This window comes from Pinus tabuliformis, chromosome 9, assembly GCF_031772625.1.
Source record: "Pinus tabuliformis cultivar Carrire ecotype Pingquan chromosome 9, CPIR1, whole genome shotgun sequence".
NCBI lineage: Eukaryota > Viridiplantae > Streptophyta > Pinopsida > Pinales > Pinaceae > Pinus > Pinus tabuliformis.
The window spans coordinates 1047076261-1047095557 of NC_142307.1; the positions used below are offsets into that span (position 1 = coordinate 1047076261).

The 19297-nt window shown below is 40.8% G+C and overlaps 1 protein-coding gene across 1 annotated transcript in view; it reads left to right on the forward strand.

The window, feature by feature from the left end:
* Positions 1-2459: 2459 nt before the first annotated feature.
* LOC149152295 (uncharacterized) overlaps positions 2460-19297 on the forward strand; it is a 51112-nt gene continuing 34274 nt past the window's right edge. Inside the window, 1 exon segment of the mRNA XM_089443438.1 lies at positions 2460-2532. Within this exon segment, the coding sequence (XP_089299564.1) occupies positions 2460-2532 (73 nt within the window).

Here is a 19297-nt window from a genome sequence, read left to right on the forward strand (position 1 = left end):
GACTTTTTGGGGGTTTTGTGTTGAAAACAGGGAAAGACAAATTGGGCTCGAGGATGAGGCATAGTTTCTGCAGAGTTCTGATTGGGGCAAGGAAGGCAATCGTTTTGATGCTTTAAATTGATTGAACGGATAGATCAGACTAGTGAGGAGCTAAGGAGAGCAAGAGAGTCTCAAGAATTCTCCTTAAACAGATGAAAACATGGAAATTTTAAACAAATTCAAAGGCAAAGCATAGCAGTTAATGGATTCTACCTTAATCACTCATTTTTTCAAATTCAGAAGAAGAGACAGGAAAATGATATACATAACACTAATGAACTTACAATTACTTAGAGAAGCACACCATCAAAACATAAAGCCACATGGATCCCAAACAGTGCTACAAAACCCTGGTCTTTCCTTAGCCAAAAATGCAGAGATAGAATGTACAATGATATGCCAAAGCAATCCCTAGTGTCCAACCCTGAAAATGACTTAGAAATTACATGATATAGACTAGCCCAACCCATTCCCTTGCCTCTATGGATCGAGCTCATCAGTCTAGGAGCTGTTTCAACCAATTCTAAACAAAGCACTAAAATCTAGGCAATCGAAACAACTTGCCTTTAGAAGGTAGGAAACTGATTCATTCATTAAATTTTCAATTTTTAGTGAATGAATCCTCTGGAACAAGTAAATAAGTGCCAAAATTACATAATGTTTATCCAATTACATCAAGATATATCAAAAATTACATCACAAAGCAAAACTATTCAAACTAGCCGAATTTCTGAGCTGGAAGGTGAAAAATTGAGCAAAAATTCTCTGTGCGCCACGCCAATTTCTCTGTGCGTCGCACCAATTTGAGGCTGATTTTGAGGCACTTCCTGAAGTCCAAATTGAGCCCAAGTGTGATTTTTGGAAAGCCCTACCTATGTACTTTCCAACCCAAGTGGAATTTCTGAATTTGGTACCCATTTTCCCCTCCAAAACTTCAATCTTCCAAGATTGCTTCCTGTGTGTCAAAATAGGGGCAGAGAGGTCATTTTTTGAGTGTTTTTGACCTCATGGGGACTCAAAACTTGCCCAAACTTCTTGGCCATGAACCAGAAGTCATGATTTCTCATGGAAAATCCAAAAATATAAATTTTTTGTAGTTTGGAGCTCCGTAGCAAAAGCGTGCGCCGGGTGGCGCGGCGCACAGGGAGAAAAATCCTGTTTTTTGTACCAAAATTTGCCAAAATGCCAAAAATGCCCCAAATTTCTTGAAATTTGCACTGGAGCTTCTTCATTAAGTGCTATGTTGGGATAAAGAGGCTTTGGCCAATATCTAAAGATCATCAAGCTCCCTTTGCCTCTTTTGCTTCCTTATTGCCTTTCTCAATTTTAAATGCCTGATTCATGCCTTGCAGACCTTGTTTCGTGCCATGTAGTGGAAAGCCACGTGTCTCAGCAAAGCATGGTCCTTGTTGGTCTTGTACAACAGCCTCTCTAAGTGCATGTTAACTCTCTCGAGATTAGCCTCCCGATCCTCATTAATCTCTTGCTCCAATGACGTGAGCTCAATTCTTCTCCTTTGTGCAGCCTAGCGATTCTCGCGGATGTTCTGTAGCTCCATGATTTCCTGTTGATATTCAAGCTGTTTGTTTTTCTACTCCAAATATTTCATGGTCCACTTAGCTCTCTCCAAGTCAAGGGATAAGGCTTGGATTTCTGTTTGCCACTCCTGGATGATCTCCCTAAGCTTGGCACTTTGTGGGCCCGTATCTGTATCATCATCATGAAGGAGAATGAAGTGGATCTCTCCTTCACATGATGGCTCACCTAAAGGCCCCTCATCCTACATTGGTCTCTTGCCTTTGTCCTATACCTATGATGCTGATGGAGGAAGCGAGGCCCCTTCCACCCCAGCTGGAGATAACACTCGCTTTGTCACTGCAAACAAATGTCTGGTGCCTCTCTAATATGTGATGAATACCGACACACTAGCGGTCTCATGGTGCTCATACGGATGAGAATGTCCACCTTCATGCTTAACCTATGATAATCCTTGTGAAGCTTTGAAGAAGTCACGAGAGATGAAATCATCCCAATTGATGCCCTGTACTCCAAGCTGATGAACCACCAAAATCTTAATAAGAGCAAAATGATAGACACTGCTAAGTTGCTGCTGAGGAGTTTTGTGTTGCACAAGTGTGGTCATCCTCTCTATGTTCTGGAAAAAGAAATACAGAATGTTCATCATCCGTACCCTGGTGAAATGCATGAGCAACCTGATGTGATAAGCATAGATACAAGAGAACCGTCCCTCACAGCTGAAATATTTCATGATCAATTTCATTATTGGAGCATATTCATCTTTCAGATATCAGAATGGGAACACTCTCTTGAGCTGCCTCAAGAAACCAGTTTTAATGTATGGCTCATAATGCTGCTGGTCAATCTTCTACTTCTTGTGCCATGGTTCTCCAACGTTTGCTATGCCGATTGCTAATGAGACAGATTCTAGTGTAAGCGTGAAGGTGACACCGTCTAAGGTAGCTTTATCTCAATGTAAGTGCAGCACAAAATGATGAGCCAGCTCATGATGAAATTGAACACTAGCCACCTTTTGACAAAACTCAAAGCATGACTGATGCTGAAAACAAAACATGGCAAGAGAGCAAGCCTGCAATTCTGTAAGGGTGGTTGGTTCTTCTCTAACATGTCTGCCACCTTTATGAGGCCTCCGGGGTGCATGTTCTTCCAAAGGTGAGTCACTTTGGGTTTCCACTTCATAGTCCTGTTAGCTACCTATACCAATAGGTTTCATTTTTCATGATTGGCAAGGGAAGTGCCAATATGATCTACTTTGGTGATGCAAAGATCTCATATTTTTGTGGAAAAAACATATCTACAGTTGTTTGATGCTGTCCTACTTATGAATGGGTGATCCAACAGTCTAAGCTGGGTCATGCCATATTTCAATTTTTTGTTGTAGACTAGAGAAAGAAATATGTCCAAACTGTTCAATCTTGGCAGATAAGTAGTTAGGTAGAGAATGAAGGTTCCCAACTGTTTAATCTGGGGCCTTGGAAGTAATAAGGCTAGCCTTAGATAGAAAATCAAAAGGAAATGCCAAAGGAAAAGAAAAGGCACATGAGGGTTTGCAAGTCTAAGTGCACCCTCCTTCAAGTAACAAAAAATGCTAGGCAATAGAATAGGTAGGTAGATGGGGTTGCAGAAGCAGGATTTCCTTCATATCACTGGCCTAAGCAAAGGAAACACATGGGTGCAGATCCTCCTATTTAGCAGTTTTGTTGCAACAAAGTGGAGCATGTCTAACTTCCCAATTATCCCCCATCAAACTCCTTGCTAACATCCTTCTATCACCTTCGTTCATGAGAGAAATCAAACTCATTTATTGATCCTTGTAGCATAAAAAGCCACATTTCCTGTGTAAAAGTCTTTTCAATTTGATCTACTCCCCTAACTAAGTTTGTTCCCTAAAAACTTAGTGTCTATCACCTCTCATTCATATCCCCTCCAATACTAACTACTAACTCTATCTATACTTAACTCCCTATGTTCCCCTTTCCCTATTACTATAGCACTATTGTGTATAAAAAATATGTATATTCCCTTTCCCTTAGGAAATATAGCCTTATAGTTTCAAAGGTTGGAGCGCTAAGAAATTTAAGCGCAATAGGCAAATAATACCAAAAACAGAGTCTAGGGATTAATCCAAGATCTGCTTGGTTTAACAGCCCTAACCCCGCTTTGCGAACTTTAACCCTTTTGGTTCATAAATCAACGTAAAACCCATTTTTCTCCGCTTTTCCAAAGTTTGATTATAGCGTGCATTCCCAGAAAAATATTTGTTTATTCTCCGCTTCCCCGCCGTATTGTCCGATCATCTACACAACCCGTCGTCCGTCGGATCTGGGCCCTCCCATCCTACGACTCCTTTTGATTTCGGACCGCTCCCGATGGCGGTACTTTACCTCCTGAAAAGTGTCAGACCATGACGTCAGGGCAATGGCACGCGTCGCTCCCAGGTTGTATCGGGAGGCCGCCTGCCAAAACCTCTCCCGTACTATAAGCGGTCCGATGGAACCACTTACCACTTTCGTTTACCGCTTGCCCACGTCATGACCACGCCATGCCCACGTCATGACAAGTCAACCCTGCATCAGTGCCTAGCCCGCCATTGCTCCACTTTGTTCGCCACCTCATCAGTTCCCGTGGACCACTCACAGGCTGCCACGTCACCTTTCCGTACCCGACCCCACCCGATGACATCATGCTGATGTCATCCAAAAACGTGCCAAAGCCCAAAATGTCCATATTTGGCCAAAAATCATGGTTTTTTTCACACTTTTCGACAAAACACCACTGTGCTCCCTGCATGCAATTTCACGACCATTTCACCGCCAACCTGCTGAAACTCACTCCAGAGCCGTGGCTGCCTACAAGTCAACTCGAACCGAGCCTCTCCCATTGTGCTGCTACCAGGTATTTACTACATTCTTCCTGCGCCTGGTCTATTCCGCTCCGCACTGTTAAAACACTGTAAAACTGCCAATTTCACCGAGAAATTAAGCTACATTGCCCTGCAACTAAGTCAATTGCCCTCATATTAGCCAATTGTTCCCATTTGTACCACAGTTACCCTGTCTTCACTGCAAATCCTCCAAGTTTATATCAACCTGCTGCACAAGCATTGCATTGGCCCACATTTCACTGAAATTCTCCTAAAAACACACAAAAAACATGGAAACTCCAGTTGCATTGAATGTTACACCTCTAAATGCCCCACAAAGAGAGCTAGAGTGGCTACCCTTGGCTGACAGAGACTACCAAATGGCAGAGGGAATCCCAAACTATAGAAAGTACCACATTCATGTACTCAATGATCTTAAAGCCAAACATCTCAGTGGAAATGATATCCTAGGGATTTGGGACTCCAATTTGCCCATTTTCAATCTCCCTCAAGTCAATATCCTCCCAGACTTGATACATAGATGCAGTGCCAATTATGACCCATGTCAAAGAGCTGTCCTCAACCCCTCAGGCTCAGTTTTGTTCCATGTCACCCCTGAGGCCATAAATGAAATGCTACACTTTCATACTACAAGGCCATTGACTCCTCTCTCCATGATGGATTTGATAAAGAAAGGAGGCAAGCTGTCCAGTGCCCAAATTGTAAAGATCAATCAATTATTCATTCAATCAGGCTCTCAAACTGTGAGGACTCCTCCTATTGGAAATGTATATCTAAATGAGCTGGGCAAAATGCTTGTGGATATGATCAGTTATGTCCTGGGATACAGAACATCTGAGGATGTTGATGAAACCATTCTGGCCATGATGTCCATCTTCTCCCCTGGAAAGCCTCCTGCTGTTCACTATGATTATGCTGCCTACATTGCCAATAAGATTCATGAGAAATTGATGAATCTAGAGAGGGAGAGGATATTTAGATATACTTCTTACATCTATCACTTGTTCCTATTCTATCAGCCTGATAGCTTCCCTATTACTCTAAAGAAGCTTGATGCCCAAGGGAACCAAAGGTCTGTAGTATTTTGGTCTTCAGTCTTTCACCACATATCTTTTTCACCATATAACTACTGTGAATTCATAGACCTATTTATCCATCCAGCCATGTCCTTGCTGTTGAGTGCCCCTCCTCCAAGATTAACAGATGAGATGCAAAGAATCCTCCAACTCTCAAAGGCCTACAGCATTGGGGATTGGTACTTCTACCAACACCATACAGTGATCAGAATATATGGTTGTGAGCTAGCCCCATATAGGCTGCCAAGATATGTCCCTATGAGACTCTTTGCCTTAGAGTATTTCAGACAATTTGGAAATGCAGACATGGTCCATTTCCACAGCAAAAACAAGAAGGTACAACTAAAAGTCAGAAATCAGCTAGGCCCATTCATTTATAATAAAAGAGAAGAGGCATGGCAAGAAGAAGATAAGATCCTGCAACGCCTCGGGTTGCAAACTAGTTTCCTCTGGATACCCTATGATCCCAATCATTTCATTAGTCTTAGAAGGGTCAAGTATAAGTTGGCTAGCTATGATCATGTCAGGCTGCCTCATATTGAAAAATATGCAAATCTGTTAAGATGGAAAGAGGGCACATTAGAAGAGGCAAGTACTACTACAAAAAGAAGCAAAGAATCTTGAGAAGGAAGCTAACTTGGAAAATTTTGGGCAGGTTTCCTCTTCTTATCAAGTTCAACTTGGAGCAGCTACCTCATCCTCTACATCCCCCAGCAGGCAGCTCAAACTACTGTTCAGGCAGCCAGCACAGGTAAAGGAAAAGAGATGGAACAGGAGCAGCCACCCCCAACAGCAGAACAGCAGAAAGAGCAGCCCAAACAGCAAGAGGAAATGGCTGAGGCCCCAATATCTACAGAGCAACAGGCTCAAGAAAGTGTGCCTCCAAGGTAGGAAACAGTAGTGGATGCCTCGGTGCTCCAAACTCCATTAAATGAAGAGAGAACCAGGAAGAGGGATAGAGAGCAGGAAACTCCCCTCACTACATCAACAAGTCAACAAGGGGAGAAAAGGCAAAGATTAAATCCTCTTTCTGAAGAAGAGATGCCTATTGGGCCATCCATGGGTATGGGCCCCCCTAGCATGGAAGCATCTGCCAGTTCCTTCCAACAGGAACAAGAAAGAACACTTGGAGGAGAGGTCAGCTCCTCAAGCCAGCAAAGGAGGGCAGAATCCGGCATAAAGCAGCAATTCATTGACATTAAGAAGAGGAATGAGCCAGTTAGACTCCAGCTATACAATCATTTACTCAAAATGGCTCCCACAAACCAGCAGAGGCTTATGTCAGCATATGACATAACAGAGGGGAAGATGACTATGAGTCATTTCATGCCTACTATGCTACAGCCATAGTCAGCTGCAGATTACATAAGGACCAACCTTGAGGTATTTGCAAAAGACATCCACCCAATGGACCAAATAGAGCTTCATAAGCAAACAGGTGAGATGGTCTATTCCACTCTTGCAGACAAAACCTTTCTTGCACACAAATTGCAAAATAGTCTCCATAATACCACTGCCCAATTAGAATTGGAGAAAGTGTCCTCTCAAGCCAAAGACAACATGATTAGATCTTTGGAAGATATCATTATAGAGCTTGGGCATGACCCAAGTGATCCCAAAGCTGTGCAGGCATTACTAAAGGAAAAAGAGGCAGATATAGCAGCTTTGAGGAAGATGCTCAAGATTCCAGCAACCCTTCACCCTCAAAAAGAAGATGTTGCTCAGCAGAGAAAGGATCAAGATGTAGCAGCCATGCTGCTAACACTACAAAAACAATTGGTAGAGACAGAAGGGAGATTGGTAGCAACAGAGGGTGCATTACAGGCAGCCCTGAAATAGAAAGAAGGAGGCCAGACATCTCAACCCCCTCAGCCAGTGATGAGTAGCCTCCTCAAATTATCAGTCCTCCCACAGGACAGACAGCTGGAACAGGCCTTTGAACATCAGCACCAAATACAACAACAGCACCAGCAACAACATCAGAACAGGCACCAAGCCTTGATAAGCAAAACATGATGAAAGAACTTCAAGTTCTAGAGGCCCAGATGGCAGAGCTAAATGAGGCCAAGGAAAAATTGGCTACATTTAATGAAAAATATGATAAATCAAAGCAAACTGTAGCTGAAAAAACAAGAGAGGTAAAGGCTCTTGAGAAGAAGATAAAAGAACTGTAGAAAGAGCTCTCTCTTGACAAAGTGGTGGCTGAAATCAAGAAAGTCCTGTGGGCCAATATTGGTCAATCCATAACAGATCAATGGCAATATATAGAAACCATTCATGAGCACATGGATCTCATAGGGAGGGCGCACAAGGAAAGTTAAAGAGCAATGGCATCTCTAGGCACTATGCCTGAGATAGCCAATAGAATGATCAATGTCCTCAATAACCGTACAGGCCCTCAGCTGGTAGCCATGGGTATTTCCAACAAAACTGACACCATCTTACTGGTGAAGAGGGTCCTCACTTTGAGAAATCTGGTGTAAACATTGGATAGAAGGTGCTAGGAAATGCAGACAGAGGTAAACAAATTCACAGAGAAATTTACAGCATTGCATAACAGAGGCCTTCCCAGCTTACTAAACAATGCAGGAAGGTTTTTGTCCCATGAAAACTATGCCAAGAGGGTAAATACATTTGCTACAAATCAGATCACCGCAGGATCAAGTACCCCAGAGGAAACAGGGCCTGCATCTGGGCAGAGTCTCTATGACAGAATAGAGAATTTGTTTTTTATCATGAATGAGATTAGACATCTGTTTGAAGTGCCCCCAAATTACTACAAATATACTGAGGCAGATGAAACCTTAGGCACAATTTTGAGACATCAGTTGCCTACTCAGGAATGGTGGACCAACATGATACAGACATTGCTGTGAACAAACAGATTTTTCACCAAATTTTGTACATCAAATGATAAGTCATCATTTTCAGAAAATTGATACATTCATTATGACTGGAGAAGAGTGGACCGAGCCAACTCAACAGACAAATTTGGCCACCAAAGCAACACCGACAGATGCAGATGACAGGGCTGAGATAGTCGCACCTCGACCAAGCCATAAAGAGCATATCATTCAGAATTAATGCAAAGTGCGCAACCGACTCACTGGCCTCCAAAAGTCAAAAAGGTTTCTGACAGGACTGAAGGGTATTCATTGTATATTTAGAATAGCAATAACTTTTTTTATCTGCTATTTTGAAAGTTGGTAAACGCAGTTATTGAGCAAATGACTTAGTGTTCAAATATTTTGTAAAACCGATTGTATATATATCCCCTCGCATAAGCTTGCTGGGGTTGTTGATTTTCTCTTCTGGAGAACTTATGCTGTAAATTTCAGACTTTTAATACAGGGAGCTGATGGAATTTCTAAAGTTCTGAGTTGTTTTGATGTGTTGTGGTGTGATTGCTTACTGCTACAGGATTCCTGCATATTTCATGGCACAATAAGTTTCCTGAACTTTCTTGTTATGTATTTCATTCTATCCTAATCCGCTTATGCTCTATATTTCACAGTTTAATAGCACAGAAAAAGAATAGTTCAGGATTTATTCATTAAATACCCTGAACTCAATCTATGTTGTTATGAATGTTTCCTCCAGTATTAGTTATGAAAGTGTAATTCTTAGTTGCTTCACCTTCAGACTAAAACTTCACAGTGAGCATTATTCAGGAATTCAAATCCACTCCTGAGTGATATATCCCTTTCTCACATCACCAGCTTAGTGAAAGACTCTTAGTTGCCTCTCACTGGCTAGACATATTTCATCTTCACAATTTTAAGTTTGTTTCATGATATATCTATATGGCCCTGGAGTTTTAGTAATCTTACTCAATATCTCAAACAACCCATAATCACAGACTCCATTGCCTAATGGACTGAACCTTCTGAAGATCTCATCTCAGCTACTGGAAGACATCATTCAACCAAAACTTTAAACAAAACACCCACCTCATAACTAGCCTAAAATCCTCAAAAAACAAAGTTAAAACTGAAAGAGAGAGCCCTCTCTGATTATAGGTAGGCTAGAGCCTGTAATCCAAAGCTTGGTTAGTGGTTACCTCGGCCGTATTCCCTCAGGAGTCAAAGGGAACAACCTAGGTGTTAACATAAATGGCGACTCCGCTGGGGACCTGAATGAATTTCATAAGCCCCTTTCTGATTCCTAATACTATAGATAAAGCCTGAGTGACAGCCAGACAGCCTTGGAAACTGCCTTTGCTTTGCATTTGCAGGAGTATATAAAAGTTTCCTCAGTCAATCTTTATTCAGTCTTAAGTTCCATACAATTGTGCTATACCTGATCAGTCCTTGTCAAATATCACTATCTCTTAGAAATTATCCCAAAGAAAATCACAGAAACTGGCTCCTAAGAAGAAAACTCGCTATACAATATCTAACCCAGATCCTGATCCATCACCCGAGTTCCAAAATCCAAACTTTATTTCAAGAATCCTTAAGAGACACAAATTAGAAGGGACTTTATCAGATTCAAGTTCTGAAGCAGGATGTCAAACTAATATTCCAACCCCTGCTAAGGTTTCTTTACATCCTCATACCACCATTCCACAATCTCCTAGTTCTTCATCCACTTCACAAGGTATCCTTTCAACCCCTCCATCAACTACAAATACCCTTCTCATTCCCTTTCCTCCCCTTGTCCCATTCGTTCCTGTTATCCCTATTATCCCACCAAACATGGCTAATAGATATGCTCCACTGCAATTACCTGCCAATCCAGGGCCTATGCCTCAAGATTACCAAAGCAAGATTTCATATTTTGATGGTACTGGCTCTTATCCAGCCCTTCAACATACTAAGAAAATGCAGGACTACTTTGAAAATTATGAGATAGATGATGATGGGGTTAGAATGAAAATTTTTGTGCAAAGCCTAACAGGAGATGTAAGATCATGGTTTAGGTCACTCCCAGCAAACTCCATAGCTGACCCTGAAGCCCTGTATCAAACCTTTATCAACAAATGGGAGAAGAAAAAGGATCCACTTCACATTTTATCTGAATACAATACTATCAAAAGAGGTCCCCAAGAAACTGTCTTGGACTATTGTGCTCAGTTCAACAATGTCTACAATGCTATTCCCCAAAATCTCAGACCCCCACCTGACCTAGCTCTATACACCTTTCCTGATGGGTTTGATTCAGATATGGCATACCAATTAAGAGAAATAGCTCCCCGAACTTTAGCTGAAATGCAAGACATAACAGTCAGTGTAGAAGCCAACCTGATAGCTAGGAGAAATAAGACTAGAACTGAAAGAAAAACTACCTTCAAAGAAGAGCCTTCAGGCTGGGATCAGAAACTGGATGCAATAATCACTGGTATGCATAGGTTAGGTGACAGAGTGGAATTAGTTGAGAGGAAATCATCATGGGAAGCACCACTGAATAATCCTATCAGGAATCCCAATTTTAGAAGAAATCAAAACCCTAATGTTGGCAAGGCCAACCTTGAACCAGAAATTAGACCTCCGTTCCAAGAAAACTATGCTGAAGAATCCATTTCTAGTGAGCAGATAGATGATACTCACATCAATTTGATGGGCCTCAACAATGATCAGCAAGTTTTTCTGAGTCAAGAAGATCATGAAGATGAAGACATCAAACAGTTCCAAACCAAGTCAGGTGAATCATTTGATTTCAAACAAGGCTATGACACAGCTGTTTTTGAAGTTCATAAGTAATACAAATTAAGAAGCAGAACTATAAATGTGACACAGCCTGACAAAAAAAAAGGAAAGCCTGCAACCTAAGAAAACTATTGTCACAGAGCCTATTAGCAAGACTGATTCAATTATAAATGAAGTAACAGTTGAAGAGGTAACCGAACCATTTCCCTCAAATCAACAACCAATGGTTACACCTCCTTCACAGTACAATCCAAGCAACACTTTTCAAAAGGTAAACAAAAAGGACAAGTCTCAAGATCAGAGTGAGAGTCAAGAAGAAAACTTAATTAACAAAGAAAAAGTTGTTAACCAAAACACCAAGATCCAATCTGAAAAACCTTTTGACTTAGAAGTTGAAATTGGTAAATTGAAGATAGCCATTCCTCTGTCAGAGCTAGCCAAGCATAACATTTACAAACAACAAATCAAGAAGTCCCTTCAACTGACTCATAATAAAGATGATGTCAATGTGTTGGATGACACCCCAGAACTACTTTTCGGGCCAGAGGTTGATGGAAAGACAGCAGTTACTGGAATCCTACCTTTTTATGTCAGCTTGCATGTTCATGATAAGATATTACACAATGCAATGTTTGATTCAGGTGCCTCTCATAACCTGATGCCTAAGTCAGTAATGGAGAGATTGAATCTAGACATCACAAGACCATATAAGGACCTATGTTCATTTGAATCTAGCCAAGTTAAGTGTTTAGGCTTGATAAAGGATGTATGTGTGTCCCTTGTCCAGTACCCAAATAAAACAATTTTAATGGATGTGGTAGTTGCTGATATCCCACCCAAATATGGAATGTTGTTATCAAGATCATGGGGAGCTAAACTCCAAGGTTCCCTACAACTGGACATGTCATATGCCACTATCTCTGTTTTTGGCCAGCCAAAGAGACTATACAGAGAATCACTCATGAAATACATGGTGAGCAGTGAAGAAAAACCTCAAAATTTCCCTATTTATGCAGTCCATTCTGATATGGATTCTTTCATTCTGTTCAATGATGATATAAGTCCAATGAGTGATGACAAATTTGTCATACTTGAACAAGATCTGCATATGAGTGAGCAATCAAGTTCCCAAGAAATCAAGGTTGTGCAATCAAGTGATGAGACCATTCTAGAAGACAAACCAAATGAAAGACAAGAACTCCCACTTATAATCCCAAGTCATAGAGAAGCCGCTAAATCTCCCCTAAATCAAGAAATCCTTTGGTTTCTTGAGTTTGATGGATCAATAAACAAATTAGGGGCAGGGGCTGGAGTGTGGATTCATAACAAACAAAGCAATCATGCACAAGGTCGAGCCTATAGGCTTAATTTCAGATGTACTAATAATATGGCAGAGTATGAGGCTCTTCTGCTAGGCCTTAAACTGGTAAAATCCTTACAGGCCACAAAAGTTTCAATTATGGGAGATTCAGACCTAATTATTCAACAAGTGAAAGGCAATTTTGTTACCAATGACAAAAGACTAAGATCATACAGGTCTGCTACTATTGAAATACTCAAAGCTTTCACTGAATTTCAGATGACCAAAATACCTAGGACCCATAACCTTCATGCACACAGTTTAGCTACATTTTCCAGTACATGCAAATTGCCTTTTGAACCCAACCATTGTTTTACAGCTGAGATAAAACACAGACCTTCTATCCCAAACAATGTTAAAGATTGGCAAGTATTTGAGGATGATGCACAGATAAATAGTTTCTTAACCTTGCAGCATGAATTTTCAGGCTTGAACATTGATGTTGATTCTGTGAAAGACACACAACCACTGAGTGAACAGGACCAAACAACTATATCACTCAAAACAGCAAATCAAATACTCTGTCCAACAACCTTTGAAAAGGAAAATATACAAGAACTTAAACAATTGCATTTTGATGAAATAACTGGTGCAGAGGCTGAAGTCATACAACTAAAAGAAAATTTTCTACCAACAGGCCTAACTCCATTGGAGGACATTTTTGACTCAAAAGATGTTCCTAGAAAACCAAAAATGCAACCCCTTAATGCTGCCATTGAAGAATGCAACATTGGAACTACTAAAAAACCCAAGATAATAAAATTGTCTGCCTCTTTACCTCCTGACCAGAAGCCCAAATACATTGACCTCTTTAAATATTTCCAAGATGTGTTTGCATGGAGTTATGAGGATTTGAAATCCTATGACACCTCTGTTATTCAACACACTATCCCTCTCAAGCCTAATCAAAAGCCATTCAAGCAAAAATTGAGAAGAATCAATCATATGCTTCTCCCTTCAATTAAGAAAGAGGTACAGAAAATGTTTAAAGCTGGTATCATAGCACCAATCAGGTTTTCAGACTGGATTTCAAATTTGGTCCGCACAAGAAAGAAAACTGGGGATTTTAGGCTTTGTGTTGATCTGAGGAATTTGAATCAGGTATCCCTTAAAGACAATTATCCCTTACCAAAAATGGATCACATTCTCCAAAGAGTGGTGGGGGCTTCAAGAATCTCATTACTTGATGGATTTTCAGGTTTCAATCAGATCCTAGTCCACCCTGATGATCAAGATAAAACAGCTTTCACAACCCCATGGGGAACTTTTAAATATGTTAAAATGCCTTTTGGGTGGAAAAATGCAGGAGATACATTTAAGAGAGCAATGGATATTGATTTTGCTAAAGAGATTTGTGATTTCCTTGTTATTTACCTAGATGACCTAACCCCTTTCTCAAAATCTGACCAAGAACATCTAAAACACTTGAGACAAATATTCATAACATGTAGGAAATATGGAATTTCCTTAAACCCCAAGAAGTCTCTATTTGGTTTGGAGGAAGGCAAACTATTGGGTCATATCATTTCAAAGGATGGCATCAGAATTGACCCAGACAAAATACAGGCCATCTTGCAAAGGCCCCATCCAAGAAATATAAAAGAATTACAAGCCTTCTTGGGAAAGATCAACTTTTTAAGGAGATTCATCCCAAACTTAGCAGAATTGATCAGATTACTAAACAACATGATAAAAAAGGATTCAAAAGTGAAGTGGACAGTAGAAGCAAATCAAGCTTTTGAAGGTATTAAATTGGCCCTTACCCAAACCCCAGTCTTAACAAATCCTCAATTTGACAGAGAATTTATCATTTTCTCTTTTTCTTCCCAGCATACCATTGCTGCTGTCTTATTGCAGAAAGATGATCAAGGGAATGAAAAACTTATTGCTTTCTTTAGTAGAGCTCTTAGAGATGCACCTCTGAAATATCAGATCATGGAAAAGCAAGCTTATGCTTTGGTCAAAGCCATCAAAGACTTTAGGATCTACATTCTATACTCTCATGTTATTGCTTATGTACCAAATCCCATTGTGAAAGACATACTGACTCAAGAAAACTTAGAGGGAAGAAGAGGAAAATGGATTGCTAACATATTGGAATTTGACATTGAAATAAGACCTACAAAACTGATAAAAGGGAAAGGTTTGAACATTAACCAACTGGACAATGAACCGGAGCTGGTGACTCCAAAGATCAATGTAGCCTTTGAACAATCCCTGTGGTATTCTGATATCTGTTATATATTGAAAAACCTGTGTGCTCCCCCAGGGTTGTCCAGAACCAAATCTAGATTTCTAAAAATGAAAGCTTCAAGATTTTGTGCTATAGATGGTAATTTACTATGGAAAAATCATGAAGGTATATTGTTGAATTGTTTGACTATGGATGAAACAAGCAATGTTATGAAAGAATTTAATGCAGGTGATTGTGGTGGACATTTGTACTGGAAGTCCACTGTGGATAACATATTAAGGGCAAGTTACTATTGGCCCACTCTCTTCTCTGATGTTAAAAATTTTACCACTTCATGTCACAAGTGTCAAGTGTTTGAGGGAAAAAGAAAGTTACTACCACTTCCCTTAAAGCCTATTGCAACAGAAAGACCCTTTCAGCAATGGGGCTTGGATTTCATTGGGGAAATTCATCCTTCATCTTCAGGCCAACATAAATGGATCCTGACAGCCACAAATTACTTTACTAAATGGATTGAGGTTGTTCCATGCAGACAAGCAAATGATTCTACTATCATTCAGTTCCTTGAAACCAACATTCTTTCCAGATTTGGTTGTCCTGACAAGATTATAACAGACAACGCTGCTGCTTTTAGATCCAAGAAGATGGTGAACTTTTGTCACAAATTCCATATCACTTTGGGTCATTCTACTGCATATTACCCTCAAGGCAATGGTTTAGATGAATCATCTAACAAAAGTCTTATCAACATCATTAAGAAGATACTGGAAGAGAATAATAAAAATTGGCATAAGAAGCTTGTAAATGCCTTGTGGGAAGACAGGCTAACAACCAAGAGATCTATTGGGGTCAGCCCATATGAGTTGGTTTATGGAATGGAAGCCAAATTCCCTTCATCATTAGGGGTCCCTGTCATGAAGCTACTTCAAGAAAGTCAAGCTGAACCAAATGACATGCAAAGAAGAATCAATCAGATTATCTGTTTACAACAAACTAGAGATCAAGTCTACAGCAGAGTTCAGGTCCTACAAGAGAAACTAAAAAAAGCTTTTGATAGAAGAACCAAGGCTGAATATTTCTTCATTGGGGATAAAGTGCTTAAATGGGATTCAAGAAGAGAAGACAAGGGAAAGCATGGCAAATTTCACTCCCTTTGGAGGGGGCCTTTTGTTATTCAAGCTGTACAAGGAAATAACACCTATTTCTTGGAGAATTTAGATGGCACTGAAGCTGAAGAGGGCCCTATGAATGGCCGGATGTTAAAGAATTATTTTGACTACTTTCCATGTATATAGCATGGCTTTCCCCTTGTACATAATCAGTTGTATATAGTATTTTCTTCCAGCATATAGATAGTTCAGTTTAAGAAGTTTTGCAAATAAGCAGGAAAAGGCTTTTATTTCAGAAGTTCCACAATGGTGACAGATTCCAGTTTTGAAGTCTAAAGAGAGAGCTTTCAAGTTTTGAGAAGAAGTCAAAAGCCAAGGCAGTCTGACCTGCTGTTCTTGGTCTTTCAAGTAGAAAAACCATCCCCAAGTGGAGCCACTGTTAGCTACCTATACCAATAGGTTTCATTTTTCATGATTGGCAGGGGAAGTGCCAATATGATCTACTTTGGTGATGCAAAGATCTCATATTTTTGTGGAAAACACATATCTATAGTTGTTTGATGCTGTCCTACTTCTGAATGGGTGATCCAACAGTCTAAGCTGGGTCATGCCATATTTCAATTTTTTGTTGTATACTAGAGAAAGAAATCTGTCCAAACTGTTCAATCTTGGCAGATAAGTAGTTAGGTAGAGAATGAAGGTTCCCAACTATTTAATCTGGGGCCTTGGAAGTAATAAGGCTAGCCTTAGATAGAAAATCAAAAGGAAATGCCAAAGGAAAAGAAAAGGCACATGAGGGTTTGCAAGTCTAAGTGCACCCTCCTTCAAGTAACAAAAAATTTTAGGCAATAGAATGGGTAGGTAGATGGGGTTGCAGAAGCAGGATTTCCTTCATATCATTGGCCTAAGCAAAGGAAACACATGGTGGCAAGTGCAGATCCTCCTATTCATCAGTTTTGTAGCAACAAAGTGGAGCATGTCTAACTTCCCAATTATCCCCCATCAAACTCCTTGCTAACATCCCTCTATCACCTTGGTTCATGAGAGAAATCAAACTCATTTATTGATCCTTGTAGCATAAAAAGCCACATTTCCTGTGTAAAAGTCTTTTCAATTTGATCTACACTCCTAACTAAGTTTTTTCCCTAAAAACTTAGTGTCTATCACCTCTCATTCATATCCCCTCCAATACTAACTACTAACTCTATCTATACTTAACTCCCTATGTTCCCCTTTCCCTATTACTATAGCACTATTGTGTATAAAAAATATGTATATTCCCTTTCCCTTAGGCAATATAGCCTTATAGTTTCAAAGGTTGGAGCGCTAAGAAATGTAAGTGCAATAGGCAAATAATACCAAAAACAGAGTCTAGGGATTAATCCAAGATCTGCTTGGTTTAACAGCCCTAACCCCGCTTTGCGAACTTTAACCCTTTTGGCTCATAAATCATCGTAAAACCCATTTTTCTTCGCTTATCCAAAGTTTGATTATAGCACGCATTCCCAGAAAAATATTTGTTTATTCTCCGCTTCCCCGCCATATTTTCCGATCATCTACACAACCCGTCGTCCGTCAGATCTGGGCCCTCCCATCCGACGACTCCTTGTGATTTCGGACTGCTCCCGATGGTGGTACGTTACCTCCCGAAAAGTGTCAGACCATGACGTCAGGGCAATGGCACGCGTCGCTCCCAGGTTGTATCGGGAGGCCGCCTGCCAAAACCACTTCCGTACTATAAGCGGTTCGATGGAACTGCTTACCGCTTTCGTTTACCGCCTGCCCACGTCATGACCACGCCATGCCCACGTCATGACAAGTCAACCCCGCATCAGCGCCTAGCCCGCCATTGCTCCACTCTGTCCGCCACCTCATCAGTTCCCGTGGACCACTCACAGGCCGCCACGTCACCTTTCCGTACCCAACCCCACCCGATGACATCATGCTGACGTCATTCAAAAACGCGCCAAAGCCCAAAATGTCCATATTTGCCAAAAATCATGGTTTTTTCGCACTTTTCGACAAAACACCACTGTGCTCCCTACATGCAATTTCACGACCATTTCACCGCCAACCTGCTGAAACTCACTCCAGAGCCGTGGCCGCCTACAAGTCAACTCGAACCGAGCCTCGGCCATTGCGCTGCTACCAAGTATTTACTACATTCTTCCTGCGCATGGTCTATTCCACTCCGCACTGTTAAAACACTGTAAAACTGCCAATTTCACCAAGAAATTAAGCTACATTGCCCTGCAACTAAGTCAATTGCCCTCATATTAGCCAATTGTGCCTAGTTGTACCGCAGTTACCCTGTCTTCACTGCAAATCCTCCAAGTTTATATCAACCTGCTGCGCAAGCATTGCATTGGCCCACATTTCACTGAAATTCTGCTAAAAACACACAAAAACCATGGAAACTCTAGTTGCATTGAATGTTACACCTCTAAATGCCCCACAAAGAGAGCTAGAGTGGCTGCCCTTAGCTGACAGAGACTACCAAATGGCAGAGGGAATCCCAGACTATAGAAAGTACCACATTCATGTACTCAATGATCTTAAAGCCAAACATCTCAGTGGAAATGATATCCTAGGGATTTGGGACTCCAATTTGCCCATTTTCAATCTCCCTCAAGTCAATATCCCCCCAGACTTGATACATAGATGCAGGGCCAATTATGACCCATGTCAGAGAGCTGTCCTCAACCCCTCAGGCTCAGTTTTGTTCCATGTCACCCCTGAGGCCATAAATGAAATGCTACACTTTCATACTACAAGGCCATTAACTCCTCTCTCCATGATGGATTTGATAAAGAAAGGAGGCAAGCTGTCCAGTGCCCAAATTGTAAAGATCAATCAATTATTCATTCAATCAGGCTCTCAAACTGTGAGGACTCCTCCTATTGGAAATGTATATCTAAATGAGCTGGGAAAAAATGCTTGTGGATATGATCAGTTATGTCCTGGGATACAGAACATCTGAGGATGTTGATGAAACCATTCTGGCCATGATGTCCATCTTCTCCCCTGGAAAGCCTCCTGCTGTTCACTATGATTATGCTGCCTACATTGCCAATAAGATTCACGAGCAATTGATAAATCTAGAGAGGGAGAGGATATTTAGATATAATTCTTACATCTATAACTTGTTCCTATTCTATCAGCCTGATAGCTTCCCTATTACTCTCAAGAAGCTTGATGCCCAAGGGAACGAAAGGTCTGTAGTAATTTGGTCTTCAGTCTTTCACCACATATCTTTTTCACCATATAACTACTGTGAATTCATAGACCTGTTTATCCATCCAGCCATGTCCTTGTTGTTGAGTGCCCCTCCTCCAAGATTAACAGATGAGATGCAAATAATCCTCCAGTTCTCAAAGGCCTACAACATTGGGTATTGGTACTTCTACCAACACCATACAGTGATCAGAATATATTGTTGTGAGCTAGC